General features: G+C 41.3%; 2 protein-coding genes across 5 annotated transcripts; both read left to right on the top strand.

Annotated features, from left to right (window-relative positions):
• The first annotated feature begins 10,418 nt into the window (after window positions 1-10,418).
• Window positions 10,419-12,591, top strand: LOC4336609 (probable pectinesterase 68). The gene is made up of 4 exons (XM_015779020.3): window positions 10,419-10,835; window positions 10,923-11,112; window positions 11,559-12,004; window positions 12,127-12,591. Exons 1-4 carry the CDS (start codon window positions 10,564-10,566, stop codon window positions 12,278-12,280), a joined length of 1,062 nt encoding a protein of 353 aa, XP_015634506.1. The 5' UTR covers window positions 10,419-10,563; the 3' UTR covers window positions 12,281-12,591.
• A 3,676-nt stretch (window positions 12,592-16,267) lies between these two features.
• Window positions 16,268-18,445, top strand: LOC4336608 (acyl-acyl carrier protein thioesterase TE3, chloroplastic). 4 transcript variants are annotated; one of them, XM_066309889.1, is made up of 5 exons: window positions 16,268-16,899; window positions 17,298-17,398; window positions 17,570-17,679; window positions 17,827-17,872; window positions 18,182-18,445. In XM_066309889.1, the coding sequence occupies exons 1-5, from the start codon at window positions 16,694-16,696 to the stop codon at window positions 18,283-18,285; spliced, it is 567 nt and encodes a 188-aa protein (XP_066165986.1). In that variant the 5' UTR covers window positions 16,268-16,693; the 3' UTR covers window positions 18,286-18,445. The 4 variants fall into 4 exon arrangements, with proteins under 4 accessions (XP_066165986.1, XP_015634559.1, XP_025880375.1 ...); XM_015779073.3 differs by having other exon boundaries at window positions 17,827-17,922; XM_026024590.2 differs by having other exon boundaries at window positions 17,827-17,922; window positions 18,179-18,445.
• The last annotated feature ends 5,372 nt before the right edge of the window (window positions 18,446-23,817 follow it).

The raw sequence follows: 23,817 nt of genomic DNA, 5'->3' as shown, positions 1-23,817 counted from the left end.
TCGCACCCCCTCCTCGTCCACCTCATCACTGAGCCCCCTCGCCGTTGCCACGTCATCGCCTGCAACCTCGCCGTCCACCTCATCGACGACTTTCTTGGTTAGGTTGCGGGGCCTCGGGGCGGGTACTGATTTTCGCCCTGTTCATCCCTCGGGGGCCGGGGACAGGGATACCCGCAAGAGCGAGGGGACGGGAGCGTTCCAGCCTAACCCGGCCCCGTCCCGGCCCATTGCCAGTTTGCAACCCTTACAAGTAATCTAACAAGTTGAGCTACGCTCTATTCTTTTGCTATGGGTTGGTTACAAGGGCAAAACCATCATTTTGCTAAGCCTAGCACTCGACTAATATAATTTTGTAAAATCTTCATTTTTTATATTTTTTCAAATGAATTTTGGCCTCTTTGATTTGTAGAGAAAACAACAAATATTGGAGGATTTTAATCCTAAAAAGAAAATACTAAGAAGTCTTTTGAAACAAATGATTTAATTATATTCTTCCTCTAAAATTCTTATGTAAGGGATAATTCTATAGAGATTTCAGAGGAAAATTAGCAAGAGCTTTAACCCCTTGAAAATATCCTTGAAGTCTCTCACTCTCATTTGATTCTTGTGTTGGTCTAATCAAATGACTATTTCTACATTCTTTTGTGTTTTACAATTTGTTTTGCACTTGTATTTCTTATATTTTTGTTAACTAGAAAAATACCCGTGTGTTGCAAGTTGCAACAGCCAACAGGTGAAGGCTATTTTAATTTTTATTATTGTTATATGGTTTAGTTAAGGTGAAATTCATTGGGGGAGTTCGTTTGGATATATATATATATATATATATATATATATATATATATATATATATATATATATATATATATATATATATATATATATATATATATATATATATATAGAGAGAGAGAGAGAGAGAGAGAGAAAATCCTGTAGTAGGAGTCTGGTCGTCTCAAATTAGCATGCGAGTTTTTTTTTAGAGAAATTTTTTATATGACTCCTTCTGTATTTTCAAAAGTGAACGAACTTAAAACCCGACCCATACACGGATGACGTACCAAAGGACCGTAAAAAATATCTTTAATTTTTATAATAGTAGATATATTTATATGTTTTTATTCATCTTTTTTTTTCTGTCAAAGGGACGACGGAAACATGCGCAGGGCTCCACCCCTGATTAGTTAGGTAATACTAACTTGCTGTATTTTTTCTTCTTGTTATACATGTTTGGAATTTATAGTCCATCGAGTAAAGGAATGGTACTGTCCTAGTTTAGAAGTGGAACGGTACATATAAGATTTTCTTACTAAAAGTTTTATGAACAATTAAGGACATGTTCTTTTCTTTAACTCTAAACTTCAACTTACTCATTTATGTTAGCACGATTTTCAAACTATTAAATAATATTTTTTTGCAAAAAAATATATGTAGAAGTTGTTTAAAACAAATTAAATAAATCTATTTTTTCAAGTTTATAATAATTAATATTTAATAAATCGTATGCTAATGAACTTTCTTGTTTCACGTGCGTAAAAATTTTCCCTCTAATATGAGACGAGCGCAGCCTTAGTTCTATTTAATTATCTAATATAACGTGTTCTCATCCATACCTTCTTTCAACAATGGGAACCACGTCATCCCCTTTTCCTAAATCTTAAGAGCCATTTTGAATAGTAGAAATAGAAAAAACATTGAATTCATATACGATTGTAAAATATGGAGAAAATATAGAAATAACCGTTTGATTGGACCGTATGAAAAACGTAGAAATAAGATGAAGAGGTAGACTCAAAGAAAATTTTTCAAGAGGTTATAACTCTTGCTAAGTTTTCTCTATCTCTATTGGATCTTCATTCCATAGAAATTTCAAATGATACGATAAGATTTAATTCTTTATAATCTTTATTATAAAGATATTCATAGAAAATTATTTTAATAGGATTGAAATCCTCCGAACTTTCTATTGTTTTCTATAAACTAGTTGGATGGCCTGCGCAATTGCGCGGCTAGCACTCATACAAAATCATTTATTTTCTAATATGATTTTACTTAAAATTTATCAAATAGCTATCTCGTTGTCTTAAGGCTTTGAAAAGCCAAACCTTATTATCCCCATGTTTCTACTTTTATAGTTTTTAAAAGTCACACCAGTTGCTACCCCTTACTTCTATCACACCCCTTCTTCATTTGCTTGCTTGATCTACCGTTGTTTCGATTCATTCTCCTTGGACCTTTAAAAATTATACCTTATAGTTTTTAGAGATTAATCTCTCGTTGGGTTTTGTTTTTATAATTTTTAGAAGTCCCATCAAACATTGTCACTATACTCATCCACAACCCGTCCATTGCCTTCTCTCTTTATTGCCATTGGGATTTCAAAAATTGAATATAATTATCATTTGGGTTCATTTTTTACTTTTTAGAAGTCCCGCCAAACCATTAACGGCTTTTCACTGTATTTCTCTATGGCTCACCCATTGCCTCCCCTGTTTATTGTCATTGAGATTTTAAAATCGAGCAAGATTATCAATTTTTTTTTTACTTTTTAGAAGTCTCGAGCCTTTAAAAATTGGACCTTGTAGTTTTTATAGTTTGTTGTATCGTTGGGTTTCATTAGTAGAAACTTTAGGAGTCCCGTCAAACGCTGCACTATACTCCTCTATGATTCATCCACTCTCTCCTCTCTTTATTGTTATTGGGTTTATTTTTTACTTTCTAGAAGTCTCGCCAAATAATCAGCGGCTTTATCACCGTACTCCACTATGGCTCGTCCGTTGTCTCCTCTCTTTAATATCATTGAGATTTTAAAATCAAATTTGATTATCATTATGGTTTATTTAATTAATCTCATGTTGTACCCTATCTGGACTATTCTTTTAATATAATTCATTTTTTAATCGGAATTTTAATTATTTATAAATTCTATTCCTATTAGAACTCTTCATTATTATTATTAGGATTTTAAAAATCGAACCTAATCATTCTTTGGTTTTCTATTTTTATAGTATGTAGAAGTTTCGCTAGTGCCCATCTCTTAATAATACAATACAATTCATTTTATCTTTTATTCTACTTAGTAGTTTTCTCTAAATATTTTTTGTTTCTGATTTTAGTTATTTTTAACATATGCCCACCATAAATTGGTGCATATTTTTTTCTTTTTCTTTACTTATTAATTTGGTAATTTCTAGATCTCCTTGTATAATATTTGGATATATTATTAATTGTATGAGCCATTGCTGCTGTAGCGGGCAGACTACCGAGCAAGAGGATAGATTTTCTTTTTTACTGAGCTTCTTTGATAAAAAGAAAGGAACGTGCAGCATTGCCCGGTTGGGGCTTGAGAGTCCGAATATAACTTGGACTTTTATTTTTTGCTGCACGGTTTTCTTTTTTACAAAGTTTGAGTAGGACTCTTATTTATATTTGTCCAATCAATCTCAATGGTTAAATTATAGATCTATCATAATTCAATGGTATAGATTTTTCTCTTTTTTTTTCGATTAATGTGGTAATATGTAGCCTTCATAGCAAATATGGTGCCTCCTTTCAAAGATGCTTCGGGTTATCATTGAGATTTTAAAATCGAGCATGATTATCATTGTTTTTTTTACTTTTTAGAAGTTCCGAACCTTTAAAAATAAGACCTTGTAGTTTATAGAGTTTATTGCCTTGTTGGGTTTTATTTTTTATAATTTTTAGAAGTCCCATAAAACGATGCCTCTATCCTCCTCTACGGCACATCCGCCGCCTACTCTTTATTATCATTGTGATTCTAGAAATCGAACATAACTATCGTTAGAATTTTTTTTTTATTTTCTAGAAGTCCCATCAACCGTTGGCGGCTCTGCAACTATACTCCTATACACCCCGCTCATTGCTTCTCCTTAGTCATTGAGATTTTAAAAATCAAATATGATATTCAACGGGTTTTTTTTACTTTCTAGAAGTCCTGGCAACCGCCTTGCTCGTTTGCTTCACGGCCCGCCGATCGTCCCTCCTTTTAATCATCATTAGGATCTATTTGGTGTTTTATTAACAGTTTTTTATATGTCGTATCAACCGCCACCACTCTACTCCTTTATAGGCATGTTACTTAATTTATCTCGTCATGTGTTTTAGATGGTATTTTCTTTCAATAGTTTTTATTTTTATCACAAATTTTAGTTATTTATAAATTATATTCCTAATTGAAATCTTATTTTTCTTTCTCTAATTTCAGAATTTATTTTTTTCAAATTTTAATTAATATCGTATTGTGTTCTTTTTTTTTCAATTTCAGTTGTTTCAAAATTGTATTCCTACTTGAACTCTCTTTTAATTTTTCTAATTTTGAATATTATTTTATTTTTTACTTTGAATTTTAATTAATCTTGTATTGGGTTCTGTTGACAGAAAACACGAGGCCTGGGAGATCTGCTTAACTCCAGTGCAGGTCCAAAGCTCGCCTTCGGATGTATGAGCGTGCTAGTTGATTTGATCTTGAAATCAACAAGAAATAGAACAAAGAAACCGCAATTAATCCTATAAATGATAGCCGATCGGCTAAGTGCCGATGACACATCATTTATTTCAAGCCGGTGTCATGTGTACATCGATCGACAAATATCAATAAGCAAACCAGAACTAAATCTACTCGATCGGCTGTAGATATTAATGATATATAATCCTTATATCGATATATACTTAAATCAAATGATTGAGATAGATCGGTCGCCTTGCCGAGACAGTATAAATCACTTAGATCGAAATATATATTAATAGTAGGATTATATACATTCATGTAACATCCCGGTCTAGGGCTTAATAGGATTAATAGAATACTCATATCAACAAGTTGCAACTTCTTTTCCGGAAGCCAATCTCCAAAGAACTCCAGCTCCAGGGTTAAGCGTGCTTGGCGTGGAGCAATTTGGGATGGGTGACCGACCCGGAAATTCTTCCCGGGTGCACACGAGTGAGGACAAAGTGTGCAGAAAAGACATGTGTTGGTCTGTGAGGGTAGTCTATGACCTATGAAAGCTATCAGACGTAAGCGGGCTTGGCCTGGGGGAAGGCGGGACGTTACAAAATGGTATCAGAGCCGACTCTCGCGGTTTCACGGGCGCGTGTGTCGCAGTTGCGCAGGCATGGTGCGCATGGCTGGTGTAGACCGGGAGTGGTTACACAGCATGGCACATGCGCTGGCACTAGACACATGGACGTGGCCAAGAGAGGACGTTCCTGGCCTAGGGTTGATCGACAGGGGCGTCGATCTCTCTTAAGGGGGTGAGGGTGTAACATCCCGGCCTAGGGCTTAATAGGATTAATAGAATACTCATATCAACAAGTTGCAACTTCTTTTCCGGAAGCCAATCTCCAAAGAACTCCAGGGTTAAGCGTGCTTGGCATGGAGCAATTTGGGATGGGTGACCGACCGGGAAATTCTTCCCGGGTGCACACGAGTGAGGACAAAGTGTGCAGAAAAGACATGTGTTGGTCTGTGAGGGTAGTCTATGACCTATGAAAGCCAATTCATAGCATAGCCGATCAGGTAGATCTAGCATGTATCGGCTAATACTCCGATACTACTCTATACTAAGATTTTAAAGCAAGTAAATAAAAGTAGTTAAATCAGATAAGATCGGCTGAAACTCCGATACTACCCTAATCAGCAACCAGAAAGCAGGCTAGAGATTGCAATTCTAAGCACGACTACTCTATACTAAGATTTTAAAGCAAGTAAAATATACTAAACATAAGCTTAATATACTTATATGCGACAAGATCTTAACATAAAGGGCAGATTTAACATGTCAATCAAGCATATAGAATAAAAGTAGTTAAATCAGATAAGATCGGCTGAAACTCCGATACTACCCTAATCAGCAACCAGATTTAACATGTCAATCAAGCATATAGAATAAAAGTAGTTAAATCAGATAAGATCGGCTGAAACTCCGATACTACCCTAATCAGCAACCAGAAAGCAGGCTAGAGATTGCAATTCTAAGCACGACTTAATATATCAAACTTAACTGATGCAGCATTAAGTATGAAAAGAAAAACAATATCTAGACAATCAAGCCGCTGGAAGTTTCATAGAGTGGTAGATATATCACATAGTCTAAGTTAACATCATTATCTAACCTAATCGACTACCTTCCATTAACAGATGTTAGCCGATTATAGGTTAGATGAAGATATTATCAAAGATTATGTGAGATATATGATAACTCGACGAATTATATAGACAAGATTAGAGTGTCATAAAGATGGAAGCACTAATCTTGAGAACATAAGTCCTCATGACAAGTTTTACCTCTTGTTGAAGATCGAAACCGATGCAGCTCAACCCGAGAGCACGAACTCATCGAAATAAAAGTAAAGCATAAAGGGTGGCGATGCGCCGAGATTGTATTGGATGTCTCCTTTTTACATAGGGCTCGGGTCTATTATACCCGAGAAAAGATACGTCCATAACAGACATGACTATTATCTCTAACAAACTCTAAGATACCATAAGTCTTTACGGCAGACTTTTGCCCAAACATATCTCTAAGGAAATTACATAGAATATCCTAATTAATAGATATAATTGCCTTCCCATGACTCTATCCATGCATGGCAATCATCTTGAAGCACATCAACTTGAACCCGATGACGTACACCGAGTCAAATTATCGGAATCGGCTGTATCGGCTAACCCCGTCCGACTCGAACTCTGCCAACCTGACCTTAGCCGATTTGGACTGCAGTCGATTCTTACTCTGTTTCCGCAACGATCTTCATCTTGGATTCCACTTTGATCTGATCTTCACCTCCGATGCCAATAGTGATAGAATTTACCAAATTTGGTTGTTAACAGGTTCTTGTATGGATTCTTCTTTCAATATTGCTTATTTTTAATTCCGAATTTCAGCTAATTTTAAATTTTATTCCTACTTGAACTCTTCTTTTATTTTCTTTTGCTAATTTCGGGTTTTATTTTTATTTTTATTTTTAATTTTAATTAATCTCGTATTGGGTTTTTATATGGACTCTTCTTTTAATATTTCTTATTTTTAATTCTGAATTTCAGCTATTTTAAAATTGTATTAACTATCCTTTTCTTTTCTAATTTTGGATTTTATTTTATTTTTATTTTGAATTTTAATTAATCTCGTATTGGGTTCTCATATGGAAACTTCTATTGCTTGGACTCTTCTTTTTTTTTCTAATTTTAGATTTTATTTATTTTAATTCGAATTTTGATTAATCTCGTATTGGGTTCTTATATGGAAACTTCTTTCAATATTGCTTGTTTTAATTTCGAATTTTAGCTATTTTTAGATTGTATTTCTACTTGGACTCTTCTATTCTTTTCTTTTCTTTTTCTTCTATTAATGTGGGAATTTCTAGTCCCCACAGCGAATATGGTGTCTCTTTTCAAAGCTGTTTTAATAATATAATAGATAGATAGATAACCTCCGGGCCAATTCAAGCGAGATTGATGGGGGCAGCCGCCGATCCTGTGCGGTGTGAAGAGTGAACGAGCTCTAATGGCCAATGGACGAGCTTAGCGCGGTGGAGTGCGAAGGCGCGAGAGCTCGTGCGGCGGCCGGCGGGAGGGTAGTATTGCTGGCAACGCAAACTCGAGCCACGTTGGGCACTTGGGCGTTTGCTAGCTGCTACCGCTAGTGTAGCCGGCGACCACAGAGAGAGCGTGCGAAAGATAATCGATTGCGGAAGCCCCACCCCCTCTGTTCTCCTTGGCCTATAAACGGAATATTTCTCGTGAGTCCCACATGTCATTGTCTGGACGAGCACCCTGGTGCTCTGGGCCCTCAACACCGAGGACGAGGAGATGAGATCGATCGCGTGTGGGCCGGCGAGCCGCACCTCCTTTAGGAATTTGTTTCTTTCTCAGAGTCCTCCGTTTCTTCGACCCGTCGTTCTCTCGCCGCCTGCCTCGCCGCCCGCCCGACACTTTCCAACGTTTAAAACCCGTCTTTTTTCTCCAGGTTTTCGCAAGGGGACGACGACGCCCTGTGCCACTACGGTACAAGGCCGCGCCGAGCCATCGGCCCATCGCTGCGTAAAGGTGACAGCTAGCGCCGGGCGATGCAGCCGCCCAACCTCGCGCGCGTAAAGTGACCGTTGCGTTTACCCACCCGGCCGACCGATCCGCGAACGCCACCGTATGTACTGGACTAGCTAGTCTCTCTGTTCCGCTCTACTCCAAGAATTCCTCGGTTCCATCTGCATCGACGGTTCTGTGAGTCTGACACGAAGAACGTAACGTTCTTCTCTGTAACTAACGCACTTGTTCGGTTGTTCCAGAACGACCAGGCTGCAGAGCTAGTGCAACTGCAGACAACGATGCCCTGCCGCCGATGCGTTTGGCGTTCAGAAATGGACGTAGTACTAGCTTGGAGCGTGAATGGCAGGATGGGTGTACACGATACGGATTTGTCAAAGCCGAGCTGCCGATCCGATGGTGCGTACCTTCTCGTCTCTGAATTTGCACTGCGAAAAAGGTATAAAGGAGGGATGAATCCCAACCCAAAAGCCAAGGTTTATTCTCACTTTCTCAGAGTACATACTACCAGTACACGCTACACCTCCACCTCCGCTGCTTTAGGCCCCCTTTGAATTAGAGGAAAAATGGAGGAAAAACAAAGAAATTGAAATCATACACTATTTATGCCTTTGATTCATAGGAATAAAAAAAGGAAAAACGTAGGAAACTTTCCTATTCCTACAATTCTAGAGCAAAAACGTAGGAAAATTAACATCCACTCTAACCTCTTAGAAAACTTTCCTTGAGTCTATCTCTCTTATCTGATTCCTATATTTTTCCTGCGGTCTAATCAAACAGTCATTTCTATATTTTTCATGTGTTTTTGTAATCCTCTGTTTTACACTTGCATTCTTACCAAAATCCTGTGTTTTTTCTGTTCCTTCGTTTTTTCTATACGATTTAAAGGGGCCCTTAATTTTTAGCAACACCATGTGGTCCTCAAACTCATCAGCAGCAGACAACAACTAAAGAGCCGTGTAAATATATCAGACAATGCAATTAGTAGGGAGAGGCGCCCATAACACACAGAAGAGAACAAGGATCAGAGACGAAAAGGTTTAGCCTTTTAACGCTGTGATCTACTCGCCGCTACAAAGAGAATGGACGGATTGATCCAAAGTGCCTCGACTTTACTACTTGCGGCGGGGTACACCGTGCCGCCCGGCGTGCCGCGCGCCTCCCAACGCGAGAGGGGGTTTCGACCTACCTGCACGGCACGCACGCACATATGCTCTGCATGTGCTGTGCAACGCATGGGCGCAGCCGCGAGAGCAAGCGCGGCATGATGCGCCTGTACGCTAATTCTTGGATCATTCCTCCCTGCGTTAGTTTAACTTAATCCTACCGGTACACTGCAGACACCCAGCTAATCAATTAGGCTTCTTGCATTAGTATATATAGTGATATATACTATATACTCCGTACCTTGTATATGTCGTTGGAGTATCATGCATGCTGTGACTGTAAAAGCCTGCAGCTAACCGATAGGAAGGTAGCAGAGGGATCGTACTGTTCTATCTCGTGCGTAGTGGTGGCATCTCTCGGTGTCCCCAGTTTGTAATCTAGCCAAGTTTCACGGCATATTAATTTGCAGCGAAGGGAGACTTATGGTTGGCCATGCATGCTCTGATCACAGTTACGCTCCTATCCATGTACACGCCGTGTCTCTATCCGGTGTTGGCCCACGGTATATCAGGACCATCGCTCTCTCGCGTCTAGGGATTCGGAAAAGCTGGTGTATATGTCCAACACATATTTTGATGCAATGTTGATACGCGATGTGACTCGGGTTTTGGTACGCAGATATACTCAGATGCTACGGACTGAAAATTGTACTTGGGGTATACACAAAAGCTAGCTGGGCGACGACATTTTGGAGAGATCGGTAAGTCTATTGTGTGTTTAGAGCTCCGTCGATGACGTTGCAATTGTTCTATGACAAGAAAAATGTTAAAATATCAGCTAAGTGCAGGAACTCAACCTGGTATCTCAGTGAATAAACATATGGACGAGGTATCCGTACATTGTATGATTTTGATATATCAGTCATCACTCATCAGTGTCCGTAAATATCTCTCTTTTTCTGAAACATTAACGCAGAATTATTATACGTTAGCTACGGTAGCTAAACTACCAGGTGAAAGCTAGCGATCGAAAGCATGCTAGCTAGCTGCATGCATGACCGTTGGCGTCCGACCAAAGCAGAAATTCCAAACCGGGGCCGCAGCGCCAGCAGCTAGCTTAGCTCTTGGAGTGTTCCCGTCGGGCGGCTATAGCTTAGCTCTCTCCTCCATTATTTGCATGGCCGTTTCCTCCCCCCTCACAGCCCTATAAATTCCGAACCCCTGCCTCACAGTCTCGGTCTCTCTCACCACATATTCCGCGTGCATGTGAAGAGAGAGATATAGAGAGGAGAGCTAGCGAAAGTTTGAGTGACAAAGACGCACGTACGCGCGAAAACGTTGTCACGCTTTTGAGTGATCGATACACGGGGGGGATACACACGCAAACCGATCGATATGGTTCGTGAGCGGGTGGTGGTGGTGATGGCGTTCGCGGTGGCGACGCTCGCGACGAGCCTCCTGCCGCCGCTGGCGTGCCAGGCGGCGCCGGCGCCGTGCGAGCGCCCGACGCGCGGGCACCACCAGTACAGGCAGCCGGTGGGCGTGCGGCGGATCGTGGTGGACGCGAGCGGCGGCGGCGACTTCCTCTCCATCCAGCAGGCCGTCAACTCCGTGCCGGAGAACAACACCGTGCGCGTCATCATGCAGATCAACGCAGGGTCCTACATGTAAGCTATACCCAGTTAGCTCATGCTCATGCTCATGCATGCGTGTGCAGAGTTTGCGTTTCTGACGTGATATATGTGTGCGTGCAGAGAGAAGGTGGTGGTGCCGGCGACGAAGCCGTACATCACGTTCCAGGGAGCAGGGCGCGACGTGACGGTGGTGGAGTGGCACGACAGGGCGAGCGACCGCGGCCCCGACGGGCAGCAGCTCCGAACCTACAACACCGCCTCCGTAACCGTTCTCTCTAACTATTTCACTGCTAAGAACATCAGCTTCAAGGTGAGCTAGCAAACACCGTTCGCGCGCCATGCCATGCATTAGCCAGTGGTCCGTCTCCATGGACCCGGCCGCCAACGTACGCGACTCACAAGACGCACAGGGAGATGCGGTGCAGTACAGTGCCGACTGCCGAGGCAGAGAGGCAGACAAAGTGACAAAACCCTTCAGTGTCACGAGCCACATCTTGCAAATTTGCAAATGCTGCATGCCGGGCGTCTCTTCTTCTCTGTGTATCCCTTGTTCTTTTGATATTTTGAATCCGTTTGTACAGGGATGTATTTTCGGGTTCTTGGAGCAGCCAAAGCAGATGGCTTCTTCCGGCTACGGCGGAGAGAGGCTACAGCCTGATCGACGCGGCCGGCCAACTTTTTTTTTCCAGTGAATTGCATGCATGTAAGTAGCAAACAACAGCTGACGCTGGGTTCCTGAATCCTATGGCTTGGCAGAACACGGCTCCGGCACCAATGCCCGGCATGCAAGGGTGGCAGGCGGTGGCGTTCCGCATCTCCGGCGACAAGGCCTTCTTCTTCGGCTGCGGGTTCTACGGCGCCCAGGACACGCTCTGCGACGACGCCGGCCGGCACTACTTCCGCGACTGCTACATCGAGGGCTCCATCGACTTCGTCTTCGGCAACGGCCGCTCCCTCTACAAGGACTGCGAGCTGCACTCGACGGCGCAGCGGTTCGGCTCGGTGGCGGCGCAGGGGCGGCACGACCCGTGCGAGCGCACCGGCTTCGCCTTCGTCAACTGCCGGGTCACCGGCACTGGCCGCCTCTACGTCGGCCGTGCCATGGGCCAGTACTCGCGGATCGTCTACGCCTACACCTACTTCGACAGCGTCATCGCCCCCGGCGGCTGGGACGACTGGGACCACGCCAGCAACAAGAGCATGTACGTACTGCTTCAGCTAGCTAGCTAGCCTGATCAACTTGATAAAAAAATGAAACTATATTATTCAATTCCCAGCCAGCTAACGCCTGTGCAAATGTTGTCGACGGCGTGCATGCGTGCAGGACGGCGTTCTTCGGGATGTACAGGAACTGGGGGCCCGGCGCCGACGCGGTGCACGGCGTGCCGTGGGCGCGGGAGCTCGACTACTTCGCCGCGCGCCCCTTCCTCGGCAAGAGCTTCGTCAACGGATTCCACTGGCTTACACCTGACGTCTGAAAGCCGTTTTTCGGCACCACAATTAATTTACTGGAGACAAGAACGTACATTTGTTAGTACAGCAAAAGCGAAGAATAGAACATTACGATAAATATAAAGTATTGAAGTGACTAGTGCAGTATATAGCGGTAGATTCATTCGTTCATTCGTTTTGTCTGATCCGGCTTATAATGATAGCTGCTATAGAATTCAAGCACAGCTCTTTACAAGATCTATAGTAGCTATGTAGTACTGTTTTAAAAGCTTTGTCATGTAGACATGTACCCATGCATGTGAGGTGAATAGTGAATATATAATTGATTTTGTTGTTACTTTAAGGAAAAATCCAAATTTGATCCCTTAACTATGACCTTAGTAGATTTTGATCCCTCGACTATAAGATCGGTCTCCATTATCAACTTTTGAAATTGACCATATTTCATCTATGGGCGCCAATCACTTCTAAGAGTTCCGATTTGGATCAGGGATGAAATATAGACAGTTATAAGAGTTGGGGGATGAATAGTGAACATTTTAATGTTCTTCTAATTGAAGGACAAAGTCAAACCAAGGCCAGATAAAATACAGACTTTTCTCTCTTCATAAAGATAAAGATTTTATCTTATTTTCCGTTAGCACGCTTTTCAAATTACAAAACGGCGCGTTTTGTGCGAAAACTTTCTATATAAAAGTTGTTTTAAAATAACAAATATATCTATTTTTCAAGTGTTATAAAACTTGTTAGATTTTGTATATCTCATATTTATTTATTTTTTTTACATATTTTCCGCTATCTCTCTCAATACTGTTGCTATAAATCGGTTGTGGAGATAACGGAACGTACGAGCCTATATGTACACCGCTCTATTGGTATTACAATCGATTGCGCTGAGTCCTATCACACTCTTATGATATCATATTAGGTTTCTTATTTTCGCATCTCAAACCCTAACCTGGCAGGCCGACATCTCTCGCCGCCCTGGTCTCCTCCTCCCAACTCCCTATAGACTCTGTCCTCGACGACACAATCAAGATCATCGCCAACGCAGTCCGCTCCTCCTTATGACTATGATATAAAACGCATTCCGCTCCTCCTTCCAGACGGCCCTAGGTTTGCAGGTTGATGACACCGTCATTGCTACCATCATCGGCGATACTGTTGATTGTGTCACAACACCGGTACCCTCTTCACTACTCACAGCTCCACCGACAATACCCCCTCTCATATTATTGTTGGCAGTGGCTGTCTTCTCCCTATTACTTCCGTTGGACGTGCTTACTTACACTATCCTACACTACTATAGATCCGGGCTTCAGTGACGGGTCATCTGTGACGGGCCAACGCAACTCGTCAAAGATAAGTAATCTCTGACGGGCCAAAAAAATATCCTCTTCAATATATGGCTACCAGGGAGGACCCGTCACAGATGTGAAGTCATCTGTGACGGCTTGCACTTGTAACCCGTCACAGATCGTCTGTGACGGGTCACAACCATGGCTCGTCATAGATGACATGTCATCTGTGACGGGTGTAGTATTATGAACCATCACAAAAGAGACCACTCATCTCTGACGGGTCTTTAACTAACACACGTCACAGATAATGTTATCTCTGACGGGTGGTAGTTATGACCCGTCAGTGATGAGTGAAAATTCAAATTTTTAAATTTTGCAAAAAACCTCGAATTGAAACATGTCCTATATAAAAGTTGTAGCTCTCAATGATATCCACAACTTTATAACTAACAACATTTCTATTAGAGATCGTTTACATCCCCGAACATGCATTACAAGTGATCAGATCTACTTTTAAAAACAAAATTTTGAGTTTTTTTTCAAATGACATGGATGGATACATGCCCCGTATCAAAGTCATAGAACTCAACCAGATCTACAACATTATAATTGAAAATATTTTCATTTCACAAAATTTACATGTTATAAAGTGAGATATATTTTGAAAAATGAAATTTTGAATTCTTCAAACAACATCGGATGAAGATATTTTCTATGTAAAAGTTATAAAACACGATAAGATCTATAACTACTTAGTTGATAATATTTTCATTTGAAGTCATTTAGGGTGTTAAATATATGTTAAATGATTCAGACAAGCATAGACAAAATAATAACATTGGATGAGTAATCAATATGTGTTGAGTAGGTGAGTTGGTAAGGGAGCTCTATATGGAGGTTGAGGTCTTGAGTTCGAATCTCACGTGTAGCATACAAGTTATATTGCGTGAAAAATTGTGAATTTGTAGGTAGTGATGTGTAACCATGTATAGGATGGCTAGTAAAATTCAAAATATTTTTTTTAGGTTTTTTGATACGTTTAAAATTCAAAAATTGTATTTCTTGCTTTGTCATCAGTGACGGGTCGTAAGTTACAACCCGTCAGAGATGAGTCATCAGTGACGGTTAGGTAGTTACGACACGTCACTGATGACTCATCTGTGACGGGTGACAAGTTTTAACCCGTCAGAGATGACTTATATACCGGTCAGAGATGGGTTATCTGTGACGGGTGTTTCATCCGTCACAGGTGATTTTGTCATCAGTGACCACTAATCACTGACCAAGACCAAACCCGTCAAAGGTGAGGGTTTGGGCCCGTTAGAGATGACCTGGTCCGGCGTAGTGCTAATTGCTGCTTTGTTCTTAACAATGTTCTAATCTCTCTTGACATTATTAAGAGCTTTATTTCTGCACACCATTTTTCTTATGATAATTGGTGTTCCATTGAACTTGACCCGTTTGGCCTCTTTGTGAAGTTCTCAAAATTATATATATATATATATATATATATATATATATATATATATATATATATATATATATATATATATATATATATATATATATATATATATATATATATATATATATATATATATATATATATATATATATATATATATATATATATATATAAGCAATACACGTCCTATGGAATTAAAACTTTTCTATAGAAAATAATTAAAATGCCCTTAGCTTAGAAGCGAGACGTCAAGAACAATTATAGTTCAAAAATATCTAATCACTACAGATATCTTAATATCAAGCTAACACTACAGAAAATTCTCACCCATCATGCCATCATGGGAAACACCTTAGTTTTGAAAAAGAAAACAAAAACCTATGGTTGGACCTTCAAGGGGGTAAAATGGAAAAACAATCTATTATTGATAGTGTGGCGCCAATATTTTCTACAAAAAATATATTCCCTATTGTCAAGTATAGAAAATTAATCCTATCCCTTATGAGATTATTTTTTTATCCCCCTTCCTTATAGTTATGTCTTTGAGAATAAGATAAAACCCATATGAAAAGAAAAATTGTATTCACCCTAGATGTTCAAAATATACTATTGTTATACAATGGCTTAGAGACCAATGATGCATAGTAGCACTCAGCACTATGTACCTCAGTACATGGCAAATACTACCTCTGTCCCTAAAGCCCTAAATTACACACGCTGTGTTCGTTAGTGTAGTTTGAAAACTAATAGGTTGTTTGGTTTGGTGCCACACATTAAAATAGAGTAATGGATTAGCACATAAGTATAAATTTATTAGTTTAAAATTTTTAAAAATAAATTAATATATTTTTAAAGCAACTTTTCTATAGATATTTTAAAAAATATATTATTTAGCAGTTTAAAAGCATGTGTGAAAAAGGAGAAAATAGTTGAGAAGGAGCAAAAAGGCCACACCAGAGAGTACTCTCGTTATATATTTACTCCCTTCGTCCCATAAAAACCGAATCTAAAACCGGATATGATATATCTTAGTAGTATGAATCTGAATATATATATATATTCAGATATTTAGATTCATATGTATTATATTCGGTTTTAGATTCGTTTTTTATAGGATGGAGGGAGTACACTAGTACTACTACTACATCCACGAGTTCCCCAATGCCAAAAATACTGCAGAAATTGGATTTCACCTTAGTGAATTATCACCGTATTGATTCTCCTCATCTTTGCTCCAAAGAGAAACCGCGGGGCTGCAGAGGATGCAACAGCTAGGATCATGCGGCGAAGCAGAGCGCAGAGCGGAGGGTAGAGTGCGTCATTGCGAACCTTTGGGGATTAACCTCGCCGACGATGAAGCCTTCGACCGTGCTGCCCGAGACCGAGAGCATATGCCCTCACGGCCGCCTGAGGTAGAGACGAGGCCATGGAAGGCGGCCGGCGGCCGCTGCGTCGGACGCGTTGAGGGGCTCGGGGATTTGGAAATTTGCGTTTGGTTTTCGCGGCGGAGAGCCGGAGATAACACAGAGAAACTAACCAATAGTGTTGCCAAATCGGCATCAATGCGGATCTGAGTGGTGGTGGTGGTGGACTGGTGGTTGCCCCCACCCCCAACCGCGTAGACCACGTTGGCACGCGGCCGCCGCACCAGTCCCCCCCTCCGCCGCAGCGCAATGCACCACCAGATTTGGCGCCTCCTCCCCAGCGCCCTCTCGCCGATCCACGCCGGAGCTCCCCGGCCGAGCCGCCCGCCGGCGCGGCTAGGCCGCCCTTCACCGCAACGACGGCGGGCGCTCGCGCTCACGCACCTCGCCACCCGGCGCACATGTCGCCTCCTCGCTGTCTCCGCCCAGTCCGCCAGCCCCCACGCCGGCTTGAGGTCCGCACTTACTCGTCGAATTTCCTTCATCGCTATTCATGGAATCTGAGGAAGAGTTGGAATTGTGGTTTGTGGTGGAATGTAATACCTGGTACCCTTACTGGATGGGAGGAACAATGCCGCACAGCTAAACTGGTGTTAATTTGGGGGAAGTGCCAATTTTATGCCTTCTAGTGCTAAAGCTTGTGAATTCAGTTTTTGGATTATGTGATGTGCATTGTAATGCCGAATTATGTGTTAGTCTTTGGCTAAAACTTTTGTCTATGATCCCCTGAGTAGTCCGGATATCTTTAGATATTGGATGGTATCATGATCAATATACCTCGCTTGTTCAACTTTTCTATGATCCTGGATGATGCCCTGGATATGAAATTGTTGTTAGTCCTTGTAATTTTCAGGTTGGATCAGTTTTTCGAGGTGGAGATGAAGGTACGAGATTATGAACTCGACCAATATGGGGTTGTCAACAATGCCATCTATGCTAGTTACTGCCAACATGGTGAGTTCTGTTCTACCAATGAAACAAACTAAAAGAACATCTCATGTATATTAATTAGGTCAGTTAATATGATTCCTATAGCATGTTTAGAATTTAATTAAAATAATATGATTACCATGGTTGGTTCTGACAAAATTAAGGATTCATTTATTTTTTAAAAAAATTGAGCAGGTCGTCATGAGCTACTTGAAAGTGTAGGCATAAGTGCAGATGCAGTAGCACGCAGCGGTGAGTCGCTGGCCCTCTCTGAACTGCACCTCAAGTACTACGCGCCTTTGAGAGTAACATCCTTGTTTCCCAAGTTGTGAAAAAACCAGAACTGAAAAATGTTGATGTGATACTATGAAACTAATAACAGATCAAACTCTAAATATTGATAATAGGTTCATTTGGGTCTAACTTCTCCCTTTGTTTCTTTGACTTGTCAGAGTGGTGACAAGTTCGTCGTTAAGGTCAGGCTTGCGAGCACAAAAGGTATAAGGATGATATTCGAGCACTTCATTGAAAAGCTGCCTAATCGTGAGGTATGCAGCACAAATAATTGCAGATTTTAGAATAGGAAAAGGAATTAAAAGCACAGTACGTTTCAAATTCTCAATCATGTTGGTAACAAATCTTGGCAGCAATGGCACAATGCCATCAGTAGCAACGTACTAGCATTTTTCGCAACATAGTACCAACTTATGAAATCTATATGTTATTTCAGTCACAAATTGGTCGTAGGATTTCCTTTGCAACTGCTCTTTGCATAGATCACACTTTTCCATATTCTTCTCCTAGCAGCTCATTTTGGAAGCGAAGGCAACAGCGGTTTGTTTGAACAAAGACTACCGCCCCACCCGTATATCTCCAGAGTTCCTGTCCAAGCTGCAGTTCTTCACTTCTGAAGGCAGTAGCAGTTAAGTCACTGTACTCATCGTCATAACCTGCGATAAATCACTGTATCCCATTTTCCATCGTATTGTCTTTGTTCAAATGAACCAATTGATTGAAGCATTTGACTTCAGTGACATTTCTAATCTGTGATAAATCTAACTGCATTCTTTATTTGATTTTCTTGGAGTGAGCACGCGTTCCAACGTTTGAATACATCGTCCAAATTCAGCAAAAACTTTGAATGGCTATGTTGAGCTCATGGATATGATGTGAGAAACTTTTTTTTTTTTTTTGGGGGGGGGGGGGGGTGTTGAGCACTGGTTCTTTCTGTGCTAGGTTACATATCTATGAGACCCGGCTTTAGTCAGGCAAGGGCTCAAGTTCTATTCATAGGAGATCTGAGGTTTCTGAACCCTTTCCACACAATGGATGAACCTTTCAGTCCCAGGCATCCAATTACTAGTTGTGATAGAGTGAATGTTCACCAATTGACTAGTATAAGTAGTGAACATCTCCCAATGGAAAAAAGCTATCGAAATTTTAACTTTATGCAAAATTTTCAGTTTTGAGTTAAAAATTTGCACATTCTTAGTTCAAAACATCTACTAACATTGAACATAGTAGTTCAGATTTTTTTTTATTTCACTGGTTAGCTCACAATGGCTGCTGTGTTTGACATGCGAGGAAAAGAGAAGATCGAGGATACGCAAAACAAGATAAGCCATTAGCATTAGCGTATGGTTAATTAATTATTAATTATTTTAAATTTGAAAATGAGTTATTAATATATAATTTTTAAAGTAACTTTTCTATATTTTTTTCTAAAAGAATACTCCCTCCGGTTTCATTTTAATTGACGCTTTGGACAATGACACGCTCTACAAGATATACATTTGACCTTATTTTTTTATTATAATATATACAATAAATAAATACATGTTTATTTTTATTATAGTGTTTTGAAAGACAAATCTATATATGTTTTTCTAGTTTCTTTAAACTAAATATCTTTAAAGTTATTGATGGTTAAAGTTATAAAAGGTTAACATTAACCTTGTCCAAGAACCAGGGGGAGTATATCGTTTAGTAGTTCGGGCAATCAATCAAAAGCTACCGAACGCAGCCGAATACATATGGCGATTTCGGATAGCCTCGCCAATATGCTACTACGTGGCAATATCTAGAACGAAATTACGTGGACAAATCCACTAGGTAACCTATGCGAAAGCACTAAATGAACCCACATAACAGGATCAGCGAGAACGTACCGTGCCGGGGAGAAATGTTTCCAAATGGCCGCTTGACCGCAAAAAGCTTAGTGCCTTTTTATCCCTTAACAAGAATTCCTAAATATCCACTCCCCGGAAAAGAAATTCAAGGTCTGCCGCACTCGGAAGGTCTTGTTTGTGTTAAAGTCGGATTTCGCAATGGATGAAACTAGGGTTTCCCAAACCACCGGGGCCGGGGTTATCGTGCCCCGGCAGTAAGCACGGTAACCGTAAAAAACCGTACGAAACCGTGCAAAATTTATCAAAAATTCAAATTATTTTTTAAATTTATTTGAATTTAAGGAGGTTACCGCGGTTTTTCTATTACCGTACCCCCGCGGCCGGTAACCGCGGTAACCGCACGGTTACCGACGGTAAGTTGAACCCTGGATGAAACCACCATAAGCTTGAAATTTTGGCCAATTAAGATTGGATTAAATTCCACTAGCCGAAAAAAAAAACCGAATACATCATTGGTATACCTTTTTAGCCGTGTAGGAGTTTGATATAGACTATATTTAGGGGAGTTTAAAATTCGCAAAAAAAAGTTAGTTGATAGTTCCGTTCCTGAGAATATGAAAAAGCTAAAAATCCCATCTTCAAGTTTCTAATTTATTTTCTAAAAATTTTTTAGTTCTTGGAGAAGTTGTATATGCAAAAGCTTCCAAATAGCGAAGTGAGCGTTGGTAGAATATGTGTGCTAGTATTTACCCGTTAACAGCAAGGTGTTCATAATAATTTCATCAATCACAATATACGTCGACCAATATTTTAAAAGTGCCCATCCGAAATATATCCATACTAGGTCGAACGAAAACACCCCGGATAAAATCGGGCAGTCTCTTGATGCGCGCGGTGTAGCTGCAGGGAGCTAGCAGGAGAAGCTGGAGGCGCACCGCGCACGCCCGACCGGAGCCAGCCATGGAGCGGGCATGGCGCGCGCTCCGCGCATGGAGCGCCGCAATACGCTCTCTCTCTCTCTCTCGCGCGCGCGCGCGGATGGCATGTGCCTTCCCTGCAGGCGACCTTGCCGGCTTGCCGCTCGTCTCCCCTTCCGCCCGCCGATGGCGACCAGTCTGTCCACTCGTTCGCCTTCGTGCCGCTGCTGCTCGTGCGTGCGGCGCCCTATGTTGAACCGGATCGGGGGGACGGGACGACGTTCCACCGTTCACGGCGCGCGGGGTTGTCGTAAAGCCATCACATTCATCGGAATGGGGAACCTGCCTAGCTGCTGCCCTCGTGCGCCGTACCCCCATCGAATCCTAGCCGTCGGTTCAGCTCCGCCTGATGGCCCAGACGGTCCAGATCAGCCGATCTCGCCAGGAGAGCTGGTTGGTCCAACGTGACGGCCTCTGACGCACGCACGCAAGGCAGGCAGGACGACGAGAACGCGTCCATGTACACGTAGGCAACACACAGCTGGAGCTTTTCTTTGAAGAGAAAAATAGCAAACGAAGGAAATGATTCTGCTCGTTTTAGAGAAAAACATATAGGTTACGTGCATATATCGGCATTTTCTTTTGAAATCCACATTAACATGCATAAATATATTGCATGGACCTTGACAACTCTCGCTGTCATAATGCATGCTCCTGTCAGAACCTAGCTACCGACTAAGTACTCTAACAATGGGATAATTAATGTCAGATTACTGCGTAGGGTGCGTCAGGTGAAAGAGATAACTAGCCAAATTAATTGTGCGCGCACGAAACTTTTTCCTGTGTGCTTGATTTCCACATCATCATATATAGGTCAACCTAGAAAATACACCACTCTTCCTTGAATTTTGCTCGTGGCATAGTTCCCCATTTAAAAATGTTATTACTAATCTGGTTGTCAAATTGCGGTAAGTGGTGCTGTGACTAAGTGTGAATTATCAGAATATATGTGACGTATGTGGCACGTGCACCAGTACATGGTAAAAACCTTTACTGTTTGAGCGGGAATTTGTTTGCTCGAGAGTATCTAGTTTTTGAAACATCTCTCTGGTGCAGAGGAATTGTCGTGTTTATGCTTATTTTTTCCTCCTTCTGATGAAAGATAGGATCACTATTGTTTGCAGCATTTTTCATAAAAAATAATCATGTCGAATAAGCGTGTGGCTAGTTTTCGACGATGAGGACCAGCACGTTTTTTACAGCAGAAGTCAAAACTCGATCATAATGTCCTCACGCACCGGAGTGGATTTTAAAGTCTCGCGTTAATTATATCACTTAAATAATTACGATTTTTTTAAAAAATATGAAGATGTATTAATATGTGATATATCACTCTACAAATATCCAATTTAGAATTCAACATGTCACAACGGAAAAAATAAATTTGACTCAACTTCTACATTACTAAATTTGTTTTGTCTTGCGACATGTAGAAGTTGAATTGTAAATTTTATGTTTATGGAGTGATATATAATATATTAATACACATTCTTAAATTTTTTTTATACCTGTTCAAGAGGCATGCAAACAACGAGGGGATTTAAAATAGTATTTGTCACGGTGCAGGCCTTGCCTCTAACGAGGGGATTTAAAATGATTTCTGTCATAGTTTACCCTTTGCACGTGTATATAGGCTTAGATGTCGGTGTCCCATGCACACATGTGAATTTCCTTCTAATATAGACGTATAATTTTTTTGCGCGATCGTGAAAAATGCACACATTTAGCATGTAGTATATGCCTCTTTGTGTGTGTGAAATTTTACAGAGTGCATATGAATTTCACACGTTGCAAATTTGTGTGTTCAGATTATAGTAAGGCATGGCAATTGCTAAGAATCTGCGTGTGTGCAGACTGTTTCCGAAAGATCAAATGACGCAACCTAGATACGATATCTCACAGACCCACTGTACATACCCCAACCTGACAAATCAACACTGTCAGGATCGGAGTAACAGTATTTTAATGCTTCCCAACTCCATCACCGCAATATCGTATCAGCCCTAACGGTCGACGACCGGCCGGCCAGCCGGTGACCCCCATGGGCCGTCACTTAGCTGGGTGCGCCACCAGCGACGGCGCCCCAATACTCTGGTCAAGAAACGTGCCACTACACTGTGGTTTGTGCATATGGAAGCCCAGTTCATTCTCTGCCGTTGTCTCATGGTGACCGGTCCGACGACCAGGAAAGGTAAAATCCAGCGCGCGTACTCTGCTCTATACAACCGAACAGTCTTCAACGCAAAAACCGCATGCGAGCAAACTCAGACTTTTGAGGGTAGAGAGAAGAACGGTAATCACCTAGCTAGCTTACACGCCGGATTGGACTTTCCGTTGCAAAAACTACGTGTGCAGCGTTGAACAGCTAATCACCTGTCCTTTCCTGTCCCACGGATCATCACCTATATAAGCGCCATGCATGCACCGCCATGAGGGAAATATCACAGCAATCGCTTCATCAGCTCGCCGATTGCAACGTGAGTTCTACTACACACTAGCAGTTGATACACACACACAGTTCAGGCGGCGATAAGCTAGCCTGAGGCCTGAATATATATAGCAGCTAGAGATACTAGTACTGAATTCACAATGCAGCAGCAGCAGCTGTGCAGCAGCCACTGCCTCCCTGCCCGTGCCGGCAGCATCGCCAGCCCCGGCTCCGGCCGCCGCGTGGTGCCCCTCGGCCGCCGGCGGGCGAGCCTCGGAAAGGTCACGGCGTACGCCTACCCGACGACTCGCCGCGTCGTCGATGCCGCAAAATCCAGCCTGCTTCAGGATGTCCACGTTGCTGCCTCGAATCCCAGCCTGCAGCTGCTGCAGGATTATGCTCCCGCCAAGAAGTCAGCAAAACAGCAGAACGGCTCAAGGTCCTCCTTCGATCGAGATCATTTCACCAATCTACTCCATTAATCATTAATTTCCTCACTTCATTTTTGAATATATGCATGACATTGTAAACTTTCAGACATTGATATTTACCATCTTACTCAATTTTTTAATATAAAAAATACTCCATCCGTTTCAGGGTATAAGATGTTTTGACTTCAGTCAAAGTCAAACTGCTTTAAATTTAATCTAGTTTATAGAAAAAATAATAATAATAATTTCAACTCAAAACAAATTTATTATGAAAATATATTTAATTATTGATTTAATAAAACTAATTTGTAATTATAAATATTAGTATATTTGTGTATAAACTTAGTTAAATTTGAAGTAGTTTGACTTTTACTAAAATCAAAACATCTTCTAACCTGAAACGAAGGGTATATCATACCTAAAGTACAATTAATGTTAAAACAAGTCCCCACAGAATAAATAATACTTACTTACATAA

This window comes from Oryza sativa, chromosome 4 (assembly GCF_034140825.1).
Source record: "Oryza sativa Japonica Group chromosome 4, ASM3414082v1".
Classification (NCBI taxonomy): Eukaryota; Viridiplantae; Streptophyta; class Magnoliopsida; order Poales; family Poaceae; genus Oryza; species Oryza sativa.
The sequence above is the reverse complement of the archived record's forward strand: the minus strand, read 5'-3'. Positions and strand labels throughout refer to the sequence as shown.

Excerpts from the sequence above, each read along its gene's own strand:
- LOC4336608 (XM_026024590.2), top strand. The coding sequence starts at position 16,694 with ATGCACCACCAGATTTGGCGCCTCCTCCCCAGCGCCCTCTCGCCGATC. Across the intron at positions 16,900-17,297 it reads AGCCCCCACGCCGGCTTGAG|GTTGGATCAGTTTTTCGAGG; the intron begins GTCCGCACTTAC and ends TGTAATTTTCAG. Across the intron at positions 17,399-17,569 it reads TGCTAGTTACTGCCAACATG|GTCGTCATGAGCTACTTGAA; the intron begins GTGAGTTCTGTT and ends AAAATTGAGCAG.
- LOC4336609 (XM_015779020.3), top strand. The coding sequence starts at position 10,564 with ATGGTTCGTGAGCGGGTGGTGGTGGTGATGGCGTTCGCGGTGGCGACG. Across the intron at positions 11,113-11,558 it reads CTAAGAACATCAGCTTCAAG|AACACGGCTCCGGCACCAAT; the intron begins GTGAGCTAGCAA and ends ATGGCTTGGCAG. Across the intron at positions 12,005-12,126 it reads CACGCCAGCAACAAGAGCAT|GACGGCGTTCTTCGGGATGT; the intron begins GTACGTACTGCT and ends GCATGCGTGCAG.